Source organism: Phascolarctos cinereus, unplaced genomic scaffold (assembly GCF_003287225.1).
Source record: "Phascolarctos cinereus isolate Bilbo 61053 unplaced genomic scaffold, phaCin_HiC Scaffold_5;HRSCAF=322, whole genome shotgun sequence".
NCBI classification, from domain to species: Eukaryota; Metazoa; Chordata; class Mammalia; order Diprotodontia; family Phascolarctidae; genus Phascolarctos; species Phascolarctos cinereus.
Window position 1 is genome coordinate 256,019,444 of NW_027555958.1, and position 18,658 is coordinate 256,038,101.

Genomic DNA, 18,658 nt, shown 5'->3' on the forward strand with positions numbered 1-18,658 from the left:
TTTTAAATAACTGTCACAGTATATTGTATTAATAATAAAGCATGCATTTATTATTATTATTTTTAACAGAAAGCCACTGAAACTTTTATCATATCCCTATCACAGAAAAAAGATTTACTATTTTTTTATTATGGTCACTCATTAATTTGAAAACATAAATAAAATGTTGTGAAAAATAAAGAATAACTTATGATTATGGGAATTCTCAGGAATCCTGATTTTTCATCCCCAAATCCCAAAGATTATCTGTCAGAAATGTGGAAACACTAGGCATTAGGATGCAACACACATACAAATGGTTGAAATGAAAAGTGATGCAAGATAAATCCGTATGAAAGGTGTAAGGCAAGAGCTATAGGATACCGGAGCTCTTTTTTCATTCCCTTCTATTGTCAGCCAGCTTTTCAAGAGATCAGGGCTGGTTTTTCCTGCTCCCAAGGATAAGATCTGGGGCTTTTGTGGATGTGTGGCCAAGAAATCCTGGAGGATGAGAACAATAATCACTGACATTCATCTTGTACCTAGGAGTTTCTAACTCCCCACTTTCTCCCTTATTCCATACAAAGAGAGCTGTTTCTCATTTGTCACCTCCAACTGTCAGTCTGTCTTTCCCCTAATTCCTACTTAGCTCTTAAAATTACTGTAATACTACCTGACCTCTTATCTGGCTCTGCAAGAGACTGTAACAGTCCCTATAAGAAATACATTGAAAAGAGAGATTACAAAGAGAGCACTGTTGACTGTGGAGACAGAAGTTTTAGTAGAATGATGGGGTCTAAACCAGATTACAAGGGGTTGTGAAGTGAGTGGCAGGTGAGGAACCGAAGGCAACAAATTTATATGGCTTTTTCTAAGAGTTTAGATGTGAAAGTGAGGAGAGATGTAGGATTGATAGTTTTAGGGTAGTGATTCTTAAACTCCACCCCTCCCTGAAGTCTGGTGAAGCCTATAGACCCCTTCTCAGGATATTTTTAAATGCATAAAACAAAATATATAACATTACAAAGAAAATAAATTATAGTGAAACAAAAGATGTATTTTTTTTCCCATTCAAGTTCATGGACTGCCTGAAATGTATCCATGGATCCTTAGGAGCCAGGTTCAAAACCCCTGCTTAAAAGGGTTACAGGATCAAATTAAGGTTTTTTTTAAAGGATGGTTCCAGAGAATAATTCTCTTTTCCTGAAATACAGCTGACACTGTTGATTTCACATCTTTACTAGCTTCTTTCCCCTTTCCAAGATTCTTATTCCTATACTCAAAATATCTGACTTAAGCTTGTAATTTTTCCCCTTTCCTTATCCCTAAGAAGTTCCATGGTGTCTTTTTTACTGTCAATCACTGATATTTCCTCTAGAGCCCAAGCTCTCATTCTGTTGTCCTTTCTTCATATCCTTTCAATCCCCATCCCACTATAGCAACTTTAAAGTTTGCCTCCTCTTCCCTTCACCATCCCTCCTCTGCAACATTTCTCCTTGCCCAGCTAGGAAATCTTTTGTGTCAGTTGAACCATGGGCCTGCTTGACCCAGGAGGAACAGGAAAGGAGTTAGATTATGCAGGCAGTTATAGGCCAGGGAGGAGACAGAGTGGGGAGGACAGAAGAAAGTGAATCTTTCTTTAAAGAACTGATCAAAATTAAAAGCTGTATGATAAAGTAACTTCTATCTCCAGTAGGCAACTGAAGCTCAGAGCCTGAAGGTGGTCCTTCCACCCCTCATCAAGGGGTCAGTGGAGTTTCCTATAAAGGATTAGGCCACTCTTTGGGACAGTGACTCCCTCAGCTCCAGTGAATGCTGGGCAAATGACCAAAGGGTTATCATCAGACCCAAGCCTGAAGAAAGGCCTGATGGGTCCAGAAAAAGAGGTTCGAGGGCAAGTATAGATGTGGGATCTGTCAATCATATTGTAGAAAGAGACATCTCCAGCCTCATAGTCCAAGAAAATTCCCACTCGGTCTAGGTGCTCAGGCAGAGGGAGGAGAATATCAGGAGAGGTAAGGGCCTGGTATCTACCTCCAAACAACTCAATAACCCAGAATCCATTTTGGGGTATCAGAAGGGCCTCCCCCTTTCGCTCAGAATTTTCACTGCAGACTCCAAGGGCCCAAACCATAACATCTGCTACCTCCACTTCCCAGTAATGTCTCCCTGAGGTGAAGCTCTCGCGACCAAGAACACAGGGTCTACAGTCAAATCTCTCTGGATTGTCAGGCAGATCTTGCCGTGTGTCCCCTCGCATCACACTCCTCAAATCCGAAGAGAGGTAGAGTTCAGGATGAGCTGTGTTTCGATCCAGAGTCACATCAGCTAAAGGGAGAATTCCAGATTCAGTTTTTGAGGTCTTAGAGCCCTGGCTGTGGAATCTTCAGAGCATATTTAGTACCTAAAAGACACTAAGGGAGGAGAGGAGAGTTGTAGAGGATTCCTTGTGCACTTTTTCTTTGGGATCTCATTCTTTTTTGATGTTTCATAGTGTACCAATCATAGCTTCCTCCCTTTCACTACCCAAATGAGAGAAACTGTACATTATGGGAACCAATCATTAGAGATACCCCATCCTTAGAGAAGGGGCTTAGGCACTAAGGCTGCCAGAGAAATTTATCAGCATAATATTTACCCCTTTTCTACTCTTATTTTTATTCTCCATTTTCACAATCTACTTCCAATACAAAATCTAATGACACTATTCTTATGCTAGTTCTGAATTAGAGATCTTCCTCTGCCATGTAACACACAGGAGCCAAATTTCCTCATTTTCAGACACAATCATTCTTGTGGTACACGCCATTTTATCCTATGAGCAGGGTCAGATCTGCAGGTATACAAGACCCCTGCATTTTAGAGCTAGAAAAGACTTTAGAGGTCCTCTAGTCCAAACCCTTCATTTTATAGATGAGGAACTGGGCCCATATTTAATTTAATTGAAATGTGGAAGGACATAGTTGGTAGGCAAATAATCCCAGGTTCCCTAGTTGTCATTCATTCTATGTATAAACATCTTTTTTTTTTTGTGGTGTGTACATTAGTTATTCTAGCTACCTCTTTATCTTGCCTCCCAGAGCCACTTCAGTCATCTGGTCACCTTAGCAGTAGTACAGGCTCTTCAAGGGACCCCAATTTGTCATGCTTTAGGGACTATCATCACAAAAGGCAATTCAACCATTGTTATTTTTAAATGGTCCTATTTGGCTCTAAATCCCTTCATTCTAGGAAGTGTTTACATGTTTTAAGGGCAAGTTTTTCTCCTTCCTCAAAGAAAAAGTGAAAGGATTTGAGAAACACCTCTGCATGCACAAGGTTATCAGGCACTTTTTTTTAAATGGAAGCAATCTTTGTATGTGATATAAGGGAAATACTAGCTGTTGCTGGTGATTGCTATTGGGAAGAACACATCAGAATTGAGATGATAGCATTAGAAAGATATCCCAACTCCTTAGGTGTACCCTTAGAACCCTGAGGGGAAATGTGCAACAACGCTCTGGGCTACCTGACTCATCAGTGTGAATGTGAGTTGGCATAGAACCTTAGGGCTTACATCAGCTCCATTCATCTACATATATTTGTATGTGTTTCTTCCCTGACAGAATAGAAGCTCTTTGAGGGTTGAGACTATTTAACTTCTTTTTTTAAATTTCCAGTGACATGTAATTTAAAAAATTTCTAGCCTAGCACATAATTGGTGTTTAATAAACGATATTTATTGGGGAAAAAGAAAAGAAAACATAGAAACCAGATCAAGAAAACATAGTGGTATTTGGTTGAAGATCATTAGAAATAGAAACAAGTGATTTTGTCATTAGAAACAAGATTACAAACTACTTGAATGGAAAAAGGAAATAGATGAAGAATTAGGAAATAGATCACCAATCTGGTCCAGAGGCATGATATAGTAGTGATAGAAGACATTAATTATCTAGAAATCTAGTGAAGTTTCTCTCTATCATTTATCTTTTAAAAGGTGGAGGAACCAACAGGAGAAATTCTATTCTGGATCTGATTCTTACTAACAGGGAGGAACTGGTTACTGAAAGGGAGATGATGAGAAACTTGTGGGTTAACAGTAGTAACCTCTCCCTTGTAGAGTTTTGTTGCTGGAGAAGAGGAAATCTGGGCATAGTCTGAAGTGCTCCCCAGCTTTTGAGAAAGCAGATTTCAAAGGGTTCAGGGGAATGTCAAAGTAGGGCTAAGTCAGTTGGAAACTCTTACTATTGAAATTCTGAAGACACAAAGAGAAACAATCCCAGTGCTGTCTGAAAAGACTGCTCTGCATGCATAGGGAAATCAATCAAATTTTATTTTCAAAAGTTGTTTACAAAAGATGGGAAGCAAGAGCAGGTAACAGAGAATGAATATAAGAGAATGGCATGATCCTTAATATTAACACATATAAGGAGCTGGTAAAGAATAAAAGCAATAAGAAAAATTTTTTATTAAAGTTTTTTTTTTTAGCTATCTTGGGGTAAAGTCTCAAACAAGGGATAGGACTATCACTTGGGAAAATTGGGATTATGACAACTAACAAAAGAAAGAAGGCAGAGTTGTCTTAATTGTTATTTTGTTTTCCCTGTCAAGGAGAATGACCTTTGGATGGGAAAGGATGGAACAAGAAAAGGCTAAGAGGGAGCTGATACCCACTATAAATAAGTTAGAAGATAGTAAAAGAACACTTAGTTTCCCTTGATGATTCAAGTTACCTGACCAAGAGGAGCTATTTCCTTGAGCACTGAAAGAAGTGACAGACACAGTTGTGGAGTTATTATCAGTGATGTTTGAAAGTTTATGGAGAAGGAGTGAGATACCATAGAACTAGAGAAAGGCAAATGTTATTATGATTTCCAAAAAAGGGAAGAGAATAGTCTGAAAACTATAGGTCAAGTAATTTGATTTTAATTCCTGGAAAGTTTCTACAATAGATCAATAAAGAAGTGATTAGTGAGCATCGAGAAAAGGGAAGCAGTAATTACAAAGAATGAGGCCATGTCAAACTAACCTTATTTCCTTTTTTTTTTTGACAGAGTTATTAATCTTTTTATTAGAGGGAATGTTGTAGCTATAGCTTATCTAGTTTTTAGCAAAACAATTCCTAAAGTGGCTCATAATTTCGATTCCTGTGGAATGGATGGAAAGATGTGAACTAGATAATACTATAATTAGATGCATCCTGAACTCACTGAATGGCTGAACTAAAAGAATATTAATATCATCTTGACAGGAGGTCTACAGTGGAATGCTCTAGAAATCTGAAACAGCCTTATGCTGTTTAATATTTTTATATTTGTATAAAATGATCACAAATACAGATGAAACAACTGGGAGAAATGGTAACACAATGGATGAGAGTCAGGATCCAAAAAGATTTAGAAAGGCTAGATCATTAAGTGGCATCTAATGAGATGAAATTCAAGAGAGTTAAATGTAAAATCTTATTCTTGGGTTAAAAAATCATTGTTACTAGTCCTAGATGAGATAGTCAGCAGTTTGCCTGAAAAAGATCTGGGAGTTTTAGTGGACTGGAGTCTTAACACAAGTCAGCAGTATTATGTGGCAGCCAAAAAAAGCTAATGTAATCTTAAGAGAAGTATAGCTACAGGAAGGAGGAGGTGAACCAGAAGCAAAGGGTGGATATCACGAGGAGGCAAATTTAGGCACTAATAATGAGTGCTATCCACATGGAGCATGTTGCCTTGAGAGGAATTAGAATCCCTTTCATTGGAGATGTTTAAGTAGAACATGGATGATCATTTGCTAGGTGTGTCATAGAGGGGATTCCTTTCAGGTATGAATTAGACTAGATGGCAACTAAGGAATTTTCCATTTTACAGAGTATCATGGCAGGGGATGCAAGGTATTACCCAGAGAAAAGTTCTGGGGGTAACAATAATGACTTTGTTAATCAAAATATGGAAGATAACTGGTTCAGTGGCTTGAGATTCTTTCTTCCAATCAGCCTACCCCAGCCATTATATTTAAAAATAACAGAGAAGCCAGTGAAATTACTGGAGAACTGGCTGGTGAGGCTCAATGATTCCTCCAAATCATTCTATGGTAGTCCCAGGAATTGCTTAATTGTATAGAGACAGACTTTCACCACTTTCACTCAAACATTGTTATTTAACTTGCCCTCTAGTTGACTGTCTGTTCCTCTTTTCTGCCCTGTCCTTTATTGTGAGGTGGAGGTATCATGAGGAGTGGGAAAGGAGAGATCTTAGACTGACAGAGAACAGAAGTGCCACTCACCAGCATGTAACTGAGTTCTTCTCCATCCTGCAATGGACAAACAGAAAGATGAGAACTCTTTATGTAATTACTATATGAGAAGCATAGAAATTGTCCATGAGAGTAATGAGATAATGAGGAGAATGCTGAACTTGCTGAACTCTTCCTTGAGTTTCTCTGAAAAGAAGTAGAAATAAACCAATGGCTCTCTAGAGAGAAAAATTTACAGAATCTGTTTCTGGAATAGATAATAGAAAAGAATCTCTTTATGAAAGTCCTCAGATGGTCTAGGTACTGCCAAGGAGCCAAGAATAATGAAGCATCATCTAAATTGATATCAGCATCTTCAATTACTCAGATATTTAGGTTCTACATGACATTTTTGCTTTTGGTCAACTAAAAGGAAAGTTTAGAGGTATAAGGTGATGGAGCTTTGGAGGATTTATGATACACAGTTTTGACCCTTTCTGTTTCCAGTTCATTCCTCTCCAGCACCCCATGTCAAAAGTTGAGATTCTTTTTGTTCCCAAAGTGTCATCTTTGCTTTTTTTTTTACCTGTCAGGTTGCATTCTCTTTCTTTTCCCGTATGTTCTTGCCCCTTTTTATCAAATTCTCTCTCTTTTTCTTCACATTCAATTTCTTTTTCTATAAATAGTGTCTTTTTCCTCTTGTGTTGTTTCCACATGAAATAAATACTAAAAGCAATAAAAAGTCCAAGAGCAGGCAAGGCCACAGTGAGAATAATCATCCAGGTAGAGACCTTTTCAGGTACAGGAGTTGTTGGGTCTAGGAACTCGGAAGGGCTCTCAGAGGGCATGGAAGTCGAGACCCAAACAGTTTCTATGGCAAAGGACATAAAGAAGACCAGGTTAAACCAGCCAACACATACCAAGATCTCTTTTATAAATCTGAAAAGAGAAGATTCTTTCAGATTGTGATCTCTCTCAAAGAAGGAAAAGGAAGAGTTATGTATGTGGTTGAAATTTTCCTCTATCCCCTTCTTTTCCTAGAATTTGGAATTCCAAATTCCAAATTTGGAATTTTTTGTTCCAAAATAAAATGCAGATGAAACCTAGAGGAGTGTTGCTTTCCTACATGCCTCCTCCTTGCTTTCCAAATTTAATTCTGGTTTTAGCAAACGATTGTTTATATTAGTATCTGCTCAGTGGAGAATTTCCAGGCCATATTTCTTGGAAAATGTCTCATACAGAGTAAGTATTTCACCCTAGAAGTGACACTAATGCGCCTCAGGGCACTGACCACAAGTGCACTGGCAAAAATTAAGAGCACTTGCTACTTAAATTGACTGCCTTTTCTATTTTTCAAGAATTGGACACATAATAGTTGTCATCCAGGAGAAACATTTAGCAGCAAGTGTCATGTGAAAGTTCCCATTTGGCAGGGAGTGAGGGAAGAGGATATTAATTTCTCTTCTCTACTGGGAGCTTTCAGGTGTCAAGCAATAGATAAAGAAGAGTATCTTTAAATTCCTGATCTCGTTTCTAACCAAGTGGTCCCCAAAGTAGGGGTTGTGCTATGACCAGATGACATTTAACAAGAGAGTGGGAAGATGGATCTACATACTGTGATAGTCAACAGTGGGGCTTATCTCCAGCATAACCGCAGCTACCTTTCACAATAGCCCTATACCTCCCCACTCTATCTCTTTCCACACTGTGCAAGTTCCCAACTTTTTCCTCCCAAGGACTTTCAAGGCAATTATGACCTAGTAACTGCCACCCAGGCACCAAAAGCAGTAGCTGGAAACTGCTTTGCCTACTGTTAGGCCCTCCCTTCCCCCATCACTTCATAACCAGGTATATGTGCTCAAAACATTTTTAGTGATCAAAAAAGTTTAGAGACTTTATCCCCATAGCCTAGAGGTGCTAGGACTTTTCCTTTGGATATTCCCTTCATGGTTCTCCTATGGCTACAACGACCATGACTCAGCAAGGAGAATCTAAAGCTGAGAACTGACCTGGTATAGACATCATTGTCAACAACTCCTGGCTGAGAAGGAGGTTTTGTATGGAACAGAACACACTAACCACTGTGGGATCTGTGATAATCACAGACAACGTCACAACAAACAGCCCGTCTTCACTGGGAGCCAGACTTTCCTCCAAGGATGGAATCGTCTCTTCTACAAGATTTCTCCACTCTACCCAAGGCTGCGGGTACCATCCTGCTGATGTACATTCTAGTTGTATCCATCCATATTCATAACCTATAATTTTAATGAAGGGATCTGAGCCCATACCTGGGGAAGAAAATATTGCTTGAATAGGGTCATTCTTGAATAAGGATATCCAAGATGGTTTACTCCATCTACTGTAGTCAACACTAGCAGAGCTGATCAGGGGGAACTGTGTCCTTAAGTTGGGAAATTGGATTGCAGTCTTGCCAAGGCTGAGTATCATATCTTACACTTTTATATTCTCAAAAGATCTAGAACAAAAATTGTCCACTGATTTATTTTTATTGCTATTTTGGTGATTTTTCATGTTACATTCTAATTTTTGGATGGATATAAACCATTCAAAATTATGGCAAACAGGTTTGGGCATTAAATAATATGTAAGAAACAGAGAAATCAATGAATAATAATAATTTTAATTTATACAGCAACTTTACACTCCTTATCTCTTTAGATCCTTATAACAAGTATGTGATATAGGCAATACAGATATTATTATTATTTTCATTGTACAGATGAAAAAACTGAAGGACTTTCAGATACATGCATAGTTAGAGATCACAATGAGGGGGGTCTATATCCTTAATAAGTCTCTCAGAGACAGAAGAGGAAGAAGAAGAAAAGTTATCAGCATTACCAGAAGCCTTAAAACAAACAAAATTTGGTTTTCAGAAAAGGAATGTGAACAAAGAAAAGAAAAATTGTCTTGGTTTACTGCCTCCCCCCTTACCCCCCAGCCATTCATCCAGCGCCTTATTTTCACTCTTATAACTTACCATATCATTTATGGTGCCACAAATATATGAAATTCTTTTGTAGAAGTGAGGCTATATGATACATCAAATTAATATTATTGTTAGGATTACTGTTGTTATTATTATTAATGCTATTACTAGTGCTAAATGCATACTTAAAACTACAAGTACAAGCCCCTTTCAAGGCTATTCATTTCTTAAGCAGGAGAAACTGTTGTATCAACTATGGCTTATTTTAATCCTCTTTTGTTTGCAAGTCAAGAATTAATTGTCTTCTGGGAAGTACAGCTACTTGTAGCCTCATAAATTTGCTTGCCAAAGATTCAACAGACTTTCCCCTCCTTTTCTTGTAATTATTTTAAAAGGCTTTGATCCCTCTTCCCTCACTCTGCCTCTCTCACCTCCACTCTAAGACAACAGTCATTTCCAGTCCTTACTATTTAACTAAGCTAAGCATTGTGCCCTTTCTGAGATAATCACCATCCCTTAATGTCACTAACTGTATATAATTTTTAGGTCGATTACGAGCATTAGCCCACTAAAAGTTTTCTCCCTTATGCTCCTCACCCACCCTAGACAACATGTCCAAGGCCACTGAGAATCCTGAACATGTGCCAAGGCCAAGTTGTCTCAAAGATCAATTCTGAGTTTGAAAAAGACTGTCTATGGGTTAGGCATTGGTGCTCGGTCATCTGATACACAAAGAAGATTTAAATCTGAATCTTAAATCTGAAGATTTAAGAGCACTAAGCTCATGTTAGAAGTGGAGCTTTTTATCTAAATAAACAAAACCAACCCAGTTTAAAATGCATTGCTGGCAATGACTCATCCTTTAACCCTCACATAAATATCGATATTTGTATTGTTATGGAGAAAGCTTGTAGAGTAATAGAGGCTCTTCAGTTTCCCTCAGTTTGGAAGCACATGTCATACAGGCCACTGGCAACTTTTGTGCTTTGTGCCTTCACTCTTCGTCAGGGTGTAATTCAAATACTTCAGAGCTAATTTTTGGTATGCTGTTATTTTCATTTTAGTTTCTTAAAAATCATCTGTCACTATGGCTTTGAATTTTGATGATGATATGCCTGGGTGTTCATCCCTATTGACATGCTGTTGTAAGAGCCAACAAATGTGGAATTAAAAAAAATCAAACAAACAACTCAACCTTTTTCTATTAATAGTAAGAATTACTATTTCTCTAGTCTAAAACTCTTTCCAAATCTTTCACTTTAAGAAGTATGAAGAAGCAAGGCTAACATCTTCATTTGAAGTGGAGTAAGGGTAATAAACAAATGTAACTGGATAATATGAGTACTACTCTATCCCTGGAGCAATTGGTTCCAGAATTCACCTAAGGACAGCATCTGTCCTCTTTTGAAATCCAAGCTTAAGATACTGATCACAGCAAGAAACTCTTAGGGTAAAGTCTAGGAAGGAATTGAATGGTGACTATTCTGGAATGCTAACTCCAAAACATATGTTAATATATTATGATCTTTTCCTTATTGAAGATTCCTATAAATCTGCAATTTTCTTGAGGAAGAGAGTCATGTTGGAAGGCATAGTGGTCTTTCCCAATTTGGAAATCTCTCTCTCTTAGAGAGAGCTAGAAATGGGTTGAAAATTCACTTAATAAAATTGTTTCTTATAGACTTGAGCCTAAATCACAGAGTACATTATTAGTATTAACTTTTTCTGATACTGTGAATATTTTGATATGTAATCTTTTTCTTATTTTATTGCTGGGGATTTTTTGGTATGATTTCCTGAACTATCACATTAAGATTCAAAAGATCATAGATTTAGAACTGGGAGTAGACTATGTGGCACTTGAAGACCAGATCATTATTAGGTTTGCTGCAGGGAAAGATTTTCAGCTACAGCAGATAAACAAATAAACAAACCCAAAACTCTACTAAGGAATATAGGGGATGCAGTTTATGTTACTGGGGAAAGCACCTACACAGGTAAAAAAACTGAGTTTTAAAGCATCAGTAGGAAAACTATGATAGAACAGAAGAGTCAGTGTCACTCTAGATAGCTGGCTGTGGTTTAAAAAAAGTTATACATACTACAGAACAAAGTATATTAGTGTATAGGAAGGGGAAATATCACAAAAGTACAAGTGGGTTAAACTTGGAACTATCTATGAAGTTGAAGAATGAAAAAGAAAGCAATAAAAAGTGGAAATTAATCCTTACCATTAGAGAAGTGTGGCTGTGTGAGAACAAGAGAGCAGTGCAGAAGCTAGAAAAGAAAGGCAATGGACAAAAGATAAAAAAAAACCCCAAAACCCAACAGCAATAACCCAACTTCTGTCCTCAATATTTACATTGTTTTAGGCAAAGAGGTCTAGAGAAAATTTCACACTCACCTACATTTCCTAAATTGTCAGGGAAAAAATAAGTGAGGGCAGTGAAAATGTAGAAACTTTTAATGTCATCACTTTTATCTTTTCAGAAAATATCTTAAGTTTTACTGTTGTCTTTAGGGAGGTCCAGTTGTGGTGAGAGGATAGAAATAAAAATCCAAGTTGAGAATAACCATATGTATTGAAATTGGTGGGGTCTCCTTATGTGCTCCAAGAATTGATAGATGTTATTACAGATTGATTAACCATTAGTTTTGAGAAGTGAGGACAGGAATTTCTGAGGATTGGAATATGGCAAATGTTGCATCTATATGAATCAAAGGAAGAAAAAGACTAATCCTAGAGATTTCGCACTCCTCCCAATTCTAGATTTCTATTTAATTCCAAACTGGGAACATATTTGAATGTGTTTCTCAACAACCAGTTTGCAATCACCTGAAAGGGTAATTTTGTCAGATCAATTTTACATTCTTTGGTAATAAAGTGACAGGTCATAAAGATAAGGGTAAGCAATTGGTGTAACATCTATACAGCATGGCCCAGAACCCTCAGGTTTGAATTCACATGGATAGAGATTTCTCATAAATCCCTATTTGGCTTGTAATCTCCTTCCCACCCCAATCCTCAACAAGTTTTCTTCTTAGAGCCGCAGTATTTGGCCTGTTTTTTTCCTTACCAGGATCTCCCTAAGGATATCAGAATACAACTTAGATGTAGGTTTCCATAGATGTAGGTAAAGAGCTCTTGGCTCTCATAAAAGTGTTCAAACTATTAAGATAACAGGAATACCTTTATTTTACCTAGCCAAAAAAAAAGAAAAAAGAATGCAGAATCATGAAGGATTCATGAGCCTATAAACAGTCAAGGATAACTCTCCTAGATTCTGTCATCCGAGCCAAGTCAAGCCTGCTGACCTGACTTCTGAGTCACATTGAGGAAAGGTCAGAGAGCAAAACCAAGGAACTCACTTGTGACTTTCAAATCCATAAAGGCCTCTTCATATGATCTGCCTTCTTGAAAATAGCAGTGATACCTTCCATTTTCAAAAGCTGTGACATTGTGTATTTTCAGAGCAACATTTCCATCTCTGATATTATCTCTCACAAATGTTGTTCTTCCTCGATATTCTTCCATCTGTTCTTCATCTCTTTCTTTCCCATCTTTATAGACATAAACAGCTGGAGAGAACTGTGAACGGAACCACCTTACCTCCATTTGCTCAGCACTTTTCTTGGGGAAGAGGTGACAACGTAACGTGGCATCTTCCCCTATCATGGTCAGGGGAGGTTCAGCATGTGCAACCACAGTAAAATGAGCTGTTCAAGAAAGGGAGAGAGTTATAGAAAAGCTAGTGACAGGTAATTGGTGTTCGAGGTGTGTGGGGGATGGAGACTGAATAATATTTCAAGGGAAGAACAAATTCATTCCCATAATATTCTTTTTTTTTTTCCTTCGGTTAGGCAACGGGGTTAAGTGACTTGCCCAAGATCACACAGCTAGTAAGTGTTATGTGTCTAAGGCCAGATTTGAACTCAAGTCCTCTTGCATGCAGGGCTGATGCTCTATCCACTGTGCCACCTAGCTGCCCCCCATTCCCATAATATTCTTCCAGCTTCACGGACTTTCTGAAATGAGGGTGGCAATTACCTTCCACTTTTCTCCTGGGGAAAGAAGTGTGGATAGGAAATTATTTTTCCCTCCTGAGAAGTCTCCATGTTAGAAAAGAGAAACACCTACCTGAGATCCTCATGATCAGCTGAAGGAAGAGGACAGCTACAAGACCACTTAGCACAGAATGGTCTGGGAAATAGGCCATATTCATAATTTCTAAAGAAGACAATAACACCATTTTAACTGTGTGCTAAGTGCTGAGAAGAGATACAAAATTTACAGTAGATAAGACATAATCCTAATTCTGGAAAATATAATCGAGTAGGTAGATGAAATATCAATACATTGCAGCAATACACAAGTGTTTTAGAGAAATACGAAACAAAGTCCAGTATTAGGTCTATAAGGGAAGATCATTAACAACTTTGTAATCAGGGAAGGCTTGTCACTCAGCACTTCTTTACCATGGCCCAGAATCTTCATCCTGAACACTCACGCCAACCCTGGAATTCACCCATGGAAGTATTCTCTGTTTCTGTGACCCCTTCTTCTGTTTGGATGGCTTCCTCCTAGAACCTCTATTTAAGGAGGACACACAGGCCAGCCATGTGTCCATTTCTTAAGGCTGTACCCTATTGTATGCCTTCATTCCCCTCAACCTCCTTTTAAGCTTCCTTTTGTGTGTTGTTAGAACACAAGTTCTTTGAAGGCTGGGACTGTTTCTTTTTGCTTGAATTTGTATTCCCAGAGCTTAGCACAGTGGCAGGCACATAGTAAATGCTTAATATATGATTCTTGACTGACTGGCTAAAAGAGGGGGCATTTGAGTTGTTTAAAAGGATGGGTAAGAAGGAATTCATCAGTCCAAGAGTGGAAAGGAGGACCTTCCAGGCAAAGGGAACAGCATGAACCAAATCACTACCACTAGTTCCATCACATAGACCCTGGTGAAGATAGCCCAGGACCATCTGCTTTGCCACTGAACCCTAAGGACCATGGGACATTTCCATTTGACTTGGAGTTGAAACCTCCTATATGTGTCATTTCCCCCACTAGAATGGTAAACAGCTCTTTACCAGTCATTTAAGAGCAAAAATTAGTTTACTTTGTTATTTGTATCCCCATAGGATGCACTAGGCAAATAAATAATTATTAATGAATATATACATTTTAATTAATTCATGAGCAAAGACTTATAGGTAGAAAAGTAGTAGAAATATCTGAAAGACAGTAAGTAAAAAAAAAATTTTTGTACTATAGAAGAGAGGTATGAGGTAAGCAAGAAGCCAGAAGATTAAAGACATTATAAATGATAGATGAGCGAGGGGGAAAAAAGGAGGAGGGAAGCCCTTAAGATGGCTATTGTAAAAGTCCAGACAGCTGGTAACAAGAACCAGTAATAGGTTGGTGGCAGTGAGAATTTGAGAAGAGGGGACAAATTTAAGAGATCTTTTAGGGGTGGAATTTACAGGGCTTATAACTGGTTGGATATGAGAAGAAGAAGAAAGACTTAAAGATAACCTAAAGTTATAAACACAGAAGCCTGAGAAAATGGTGGTGTATTAGAGAGAAACACTGAAAATAGTAGGAGCAGGTTTACAGCAACAAGATGAACTTGATTTGGGATATGATGAAATTTAAGTGTCAGAGGAATACCAAGGTGGAACTATCATGTAAGCTCTTGGAGATATGGGTTTGGAATTCAAAAGAGACTTGAGGGGACAGCTAGGTGGCAGCTAGGTGGTACAGTGGATAGAGCATAGTCCCTGAAGTCAGGAGGACCTAAGTGCAAATCTGGCCTGATATTTACTAGCTGTGTGATCCTTGGCAAATCACTTAAGCCCATTGCCAGAGAGAAAGAGACAGAGAGACAGAGAGATAGAGAGACTTGGGAGTTATCTTTATAGAGGAGGTAACTGAAACCATACGAATGAATGACCAAGAAAGTATAGAAAGAAGGTCAAGGACAAGCTCTGGGGGAAATCAATCAACAAGCATTTATTAAAAGTCTACCGTGTGATGCTGTGCTAACCCATATTAAAGGATCAAAGAGATAACAGGGTAAGTTAGGCAGGGTTTGGAACCTTAGGAATGTAATAGTGGGGGAAGGTGATGAAAGGTTTCTTCATATGTTAAGACAAGACACATAGTTCAATCGTTCATTTTACCAATTAGGAAACAGGGAGGAAATGAGGAAACCAGGGAAGTTAAATGGTTTGCCCAGGCTCACACAAGAAGTAAGTATATAAGAGGAAGGATTTGAATCCTTGTCATCAATCTACACAAAGACAGTACTCTTTCCATTATACCACAATGCTTCAGACTTGGTTCCTTTCCCTATTTAGGACAGTGAACAAAGGACATGTTAATAGAAACAAGATGACATCAACCCATAGGTTGATCAATTACAAAATCAATTACAAGAGAAGTGATATCAACTTGGGGATAAATTCTTCTGGATTGCTTCTTACTGCATATTCAAAAGAGCTTGAGATCTGCTTACCCTAGATTGATCTAGGAAAGGGTACCATCTCTTTTCGTTTTGGCCTATGTTTATTCTTTTTATGGGAGGCATGACAGCTGTCCTAGGAGTCAGAAAGACCTAAGTTCACTTCCAACCTCTGACACACTGCTTCAGTGGCCCTGGGCAAGTCAATTTACCTCTTAGTGCTCAGCCTTGGTCTAAGACTTAAGATTGTAGAGCAAGCACTGATTTATACACCAGTATTATAGGAAGCTTGGTTGAGGAGGTCCCTCACCAGGGAGCTCCTTAAACAACAAAATCACAGGTCCAGATCAAGGAACAAAATAACCAAACAAAAATCCTTTGGGAGGGCAGGAAGCTAAACACTTTGTAATTGTTTGATTGTAAACCTGGCAGAGTTCACCTAATCCTGGACAACAAATGTGCTGCTGTATATCCAGGAATCAGAACAAAGAGAAACCCAGGTGAATCTCACAGGGTGGCTTTGATACTGTGCTTTGATTTGGTACTAACATCATTATTAAGGAAAAAACCCAACTCTGATTTTTTAAACGTAATTTTTATTTCTAAAATATCCCTCACTCTCTCCATCCCAGGTTTGTCCTTTGTAACAAAGAAAAAAAGGAGATAAAAGCAGTTCATCAAATCTAATCAACACATCAGTAGAGTCTGACAGTATGCAATATTCCACCACTACAGATTCTCTCACTTTGGTAAAGATACTAATACCTTATAAATAGCAAGTTTCTGCTGAGCATTAGCTGTGCCTCTATTATTTGAGAAGGGATTTGGGACCGCGGAATTTGAGTACACCCAGAAAGAGCTCTATTTGTGCCAAGTCTCAATGCAAAAGTTTGTATTCATACCCAATCATGAGTAGAACCACCCCATCTTCATCGAGAAGGAAATGGCAAACAGCTCTAGTAAATTTGTCAAGAAAATTCCAAATGGGGTCACGAAGAGTCGGACACGACTGAAACGACTAACAACAAAAAACCCTCCATTGTTCGCTTTTCCTCATCGTCGGTTTCCTACTTTCTTCTTTATCTGCTCAGTAGGGCAGATAAAGACTGGGTAAAGTAGCACAATCACTAGAAAACGAGGTTCACTTTCCCTTTTTACCCTGCCCCTCTTCAATCTGTTACATGAAGATACTTCTCTTCAGCAGTTAAGGATTCCTCTTCCTCTCCCTCCCCTCTTCTAGAATCAAGTTCAGCTCTTGAGTCTACGCTATGGATTACCTATACACTCTTTCCCCTCTCACTCACCTGCTTGAGTTCCCCATGGGATAGACAAACCCCAAGCTCAAAGATGCAGGAAGAGGGGAAGAGAATTTTGCCAGCCTTTCGCCAGTAGCATAGGAACTTCTGAGCTAGCGTCAGGATGCGTCATCATTAGCATTTGGTTGGAGACGTTGCACGAGCGCTTTACAAGATCTAGCCGGTCATTGGTAGATTTTAACTGTGTATCCAATAGAATCCCTGAATCTAGAGACTTCATTAGTTACTAGGTAGAAAACTCATCTAGAAAATTTAAGCAGTGTTATCATGTATCAATGCTGTAGTGTAATTAAGAATGAAAGCTATCAAACACACACGTATGTATAAACAGGGAAAGACGGTTTTTTTTCTTTTTACTGGTCTTGTGATATCATCGATGTAGGTAGCTCCAGATTAGAAACTTCCTCTGCCAGTGCAGATCTGCACTTAAACATTAAATAGTTGCTGGAGGAACTGAGAAGTTAAAATGACTTGGTCATATAAATAGTACCTACCAGAGGCAAGTCTTGAACCAGGTTATTTTTGACTCCCAGGAAAGCTACATAACCATTATCTATCCTGACCTCCAGTTTGCAACTGCTTATTAGACATCTCTAACTGGATATCGCATACAATTACACAAACATGTCCAAAGCTGAACTCATTATCTCCCCCCTCCAAGCCCTTCCCCCATGTCCTTGTATTTCTGTCCAAAGGCACCACCATCCGCTCAGTCAGCTAGGTGTCATGTTCTCTTACACCTGAGTCCTGTCACCCTTGGTAACATTTCTTGCATACAACCTTTTCTCTCTTCTGACACTGTCACTACTCTGGTCCAAGCCCTATAATTTATCTCTGGACTTTTACAATACCCCACTATTTATCTCTCTTCATTCCAATTCATCCTCCAGATAATTATCAAATTGATCTTCCTAAAGTGCAGATCTGACCATGTCACATCCCTTAAACTCCAGTGTCTCCAAGATTGAAATATAAAATTTTCTCTTTGTCTTTTAAAGCCCTTCACATCCTGGTCCTTTTATCTTTCCAATCTTCTCACACTTTGCTATCCTCTAAGTTGGCTGGTTGTTGTCTTTTGTTCTCCAAGAGGACCAAAATGACATCACTATGTTGGGGTTAAAGTACCATGTGTCCTACTGTGGTTTATCAGACCAATATCGAGCTTGGAAGGCTCTACCAGTGGTTGCACACAAATAGTCCATATGAAAATTTGGAGTGGAGATATCTCTAACTTTGCACATCTCATATTTCTCTTCAGCTACTGCAATTCTGCTTTGCTCACAAAGCACAGCATTTTTTTTTTTGATGCAGGCAAGACATGCTAGTCCTTTATGATCCGATGACACTAACCTCTTTGTTGTTCGTCTCATTAAATGCCTAATCTCCCAACTGTAAATTTTTACTGCTCATCTTCTATGCCTGGAATTCCTTCTCTCCTCATCTCTTCCTCTTGGTTTCCTTGGTAAAACTCTTACCTTCTGCAGGAAACTTTTATCTGGTTTGTACATAGTTTTTTGCTTCTTGTTTTTCCCATTTGCTTGTTGTTTTCCCATTAGACTGTGAGCTCCTTCAGAGCAAGGACTGCTCAGCCATTTTCCTTATCTGGGAGGTTGACTAATAAGAACAGCATTTCAGGTGATTAGTACTGTTAACTTTGGGGTCTCGGGAGTTTCAAAGGTCAGGTTTGTTCTAGTGAGATAATGCATTTCTCAGAGGTTAGTCTTATCAGAATATGCTAGTTG

The 18,658-nt window shown here is 38.6% G+C and overlaps 1 protein-coding gene across 9 annotated transcripts; it reads right to left on the reverse strand.

The window, feature by feature from the left end:
- LOC110194426 (butyrophilin subfamily 2 member A2-like) lies at positions 1–17,048 on the reverse strand. Of its 9 annotated transcripts, none has more exons than XM_020966772.2 (8): positions 16,905–17,043; positions 13,278–13,367; positions 12,509–12,856; positions 8,196–8,477; positions 6,773–7,057; positions 6,238–6,264; positions 2,126–2,307; positions 1–480 (listed from the first exon to the last, which is right to left on the reverse strand). In XM_020966772.2, exons 2-8 carry the CDS (start codon positions 13,360–13,362, stop codon positions 274–276), a joined length of 1,416 nt encoding a protein of 471 aa, XP_020822431.1. In that variant the 5' UTR covers positions 13,363–13,367; positions 16,905–17,043; the 3' UTR covers positions 1–273. The 9 variants fall into 9 exon arrangements, with proteins under 9 accessions (XP_020822431.1, XP_020822433.1, XP_020822432.1 ...); XM_020966774.2 differs by lacking the exon at positions 1–480 and adding an exon at positions 11,371–11,416 and having other exon boundaries at positions 874–2,307; positions 8,196–8,444; positions 12,750–12,856; positions 16,905–17,047; XM_020966773.2 differs by lacking the exon at positions 1–480 and adding an exon at positions 11,371–11,416 and having other exon boundaries at positions 874–2,307; positions 12,750–12,856; positions 16,905–17,047.
- Between the last annotated feature and the right edge of the window lie 1,610 nt (positions 17,049–18,658).

What these genes read in the sequence shown, in the direction of transcription:
- LOC110194426 (XM_020966768.2), bottom strand. Translation starts at nt 13,362, where the DNA reads ATGAATATGGCCTATTTCCCAGACCATTCTGTGCTAAGTGGTCTTGTA. An exon ending in GCTGATCATGAGGATCTCAG is followed by an intron (nt 12,857 to 13,277) that starts GTAGGTGTTTCT and finishes TTTCTTGAACAG; the next exon opens with CTCATTTTACTGTGGTTGCA. An exon ending in AAGAACTCAGTTACATGCTG is followed by an intron (nt 2,308 to 6,237) that starts GTGAGTGGCACT and finishes TTCTCCCTTTAG; the next exon opens with CTGATGTGACTCTGGATCGA.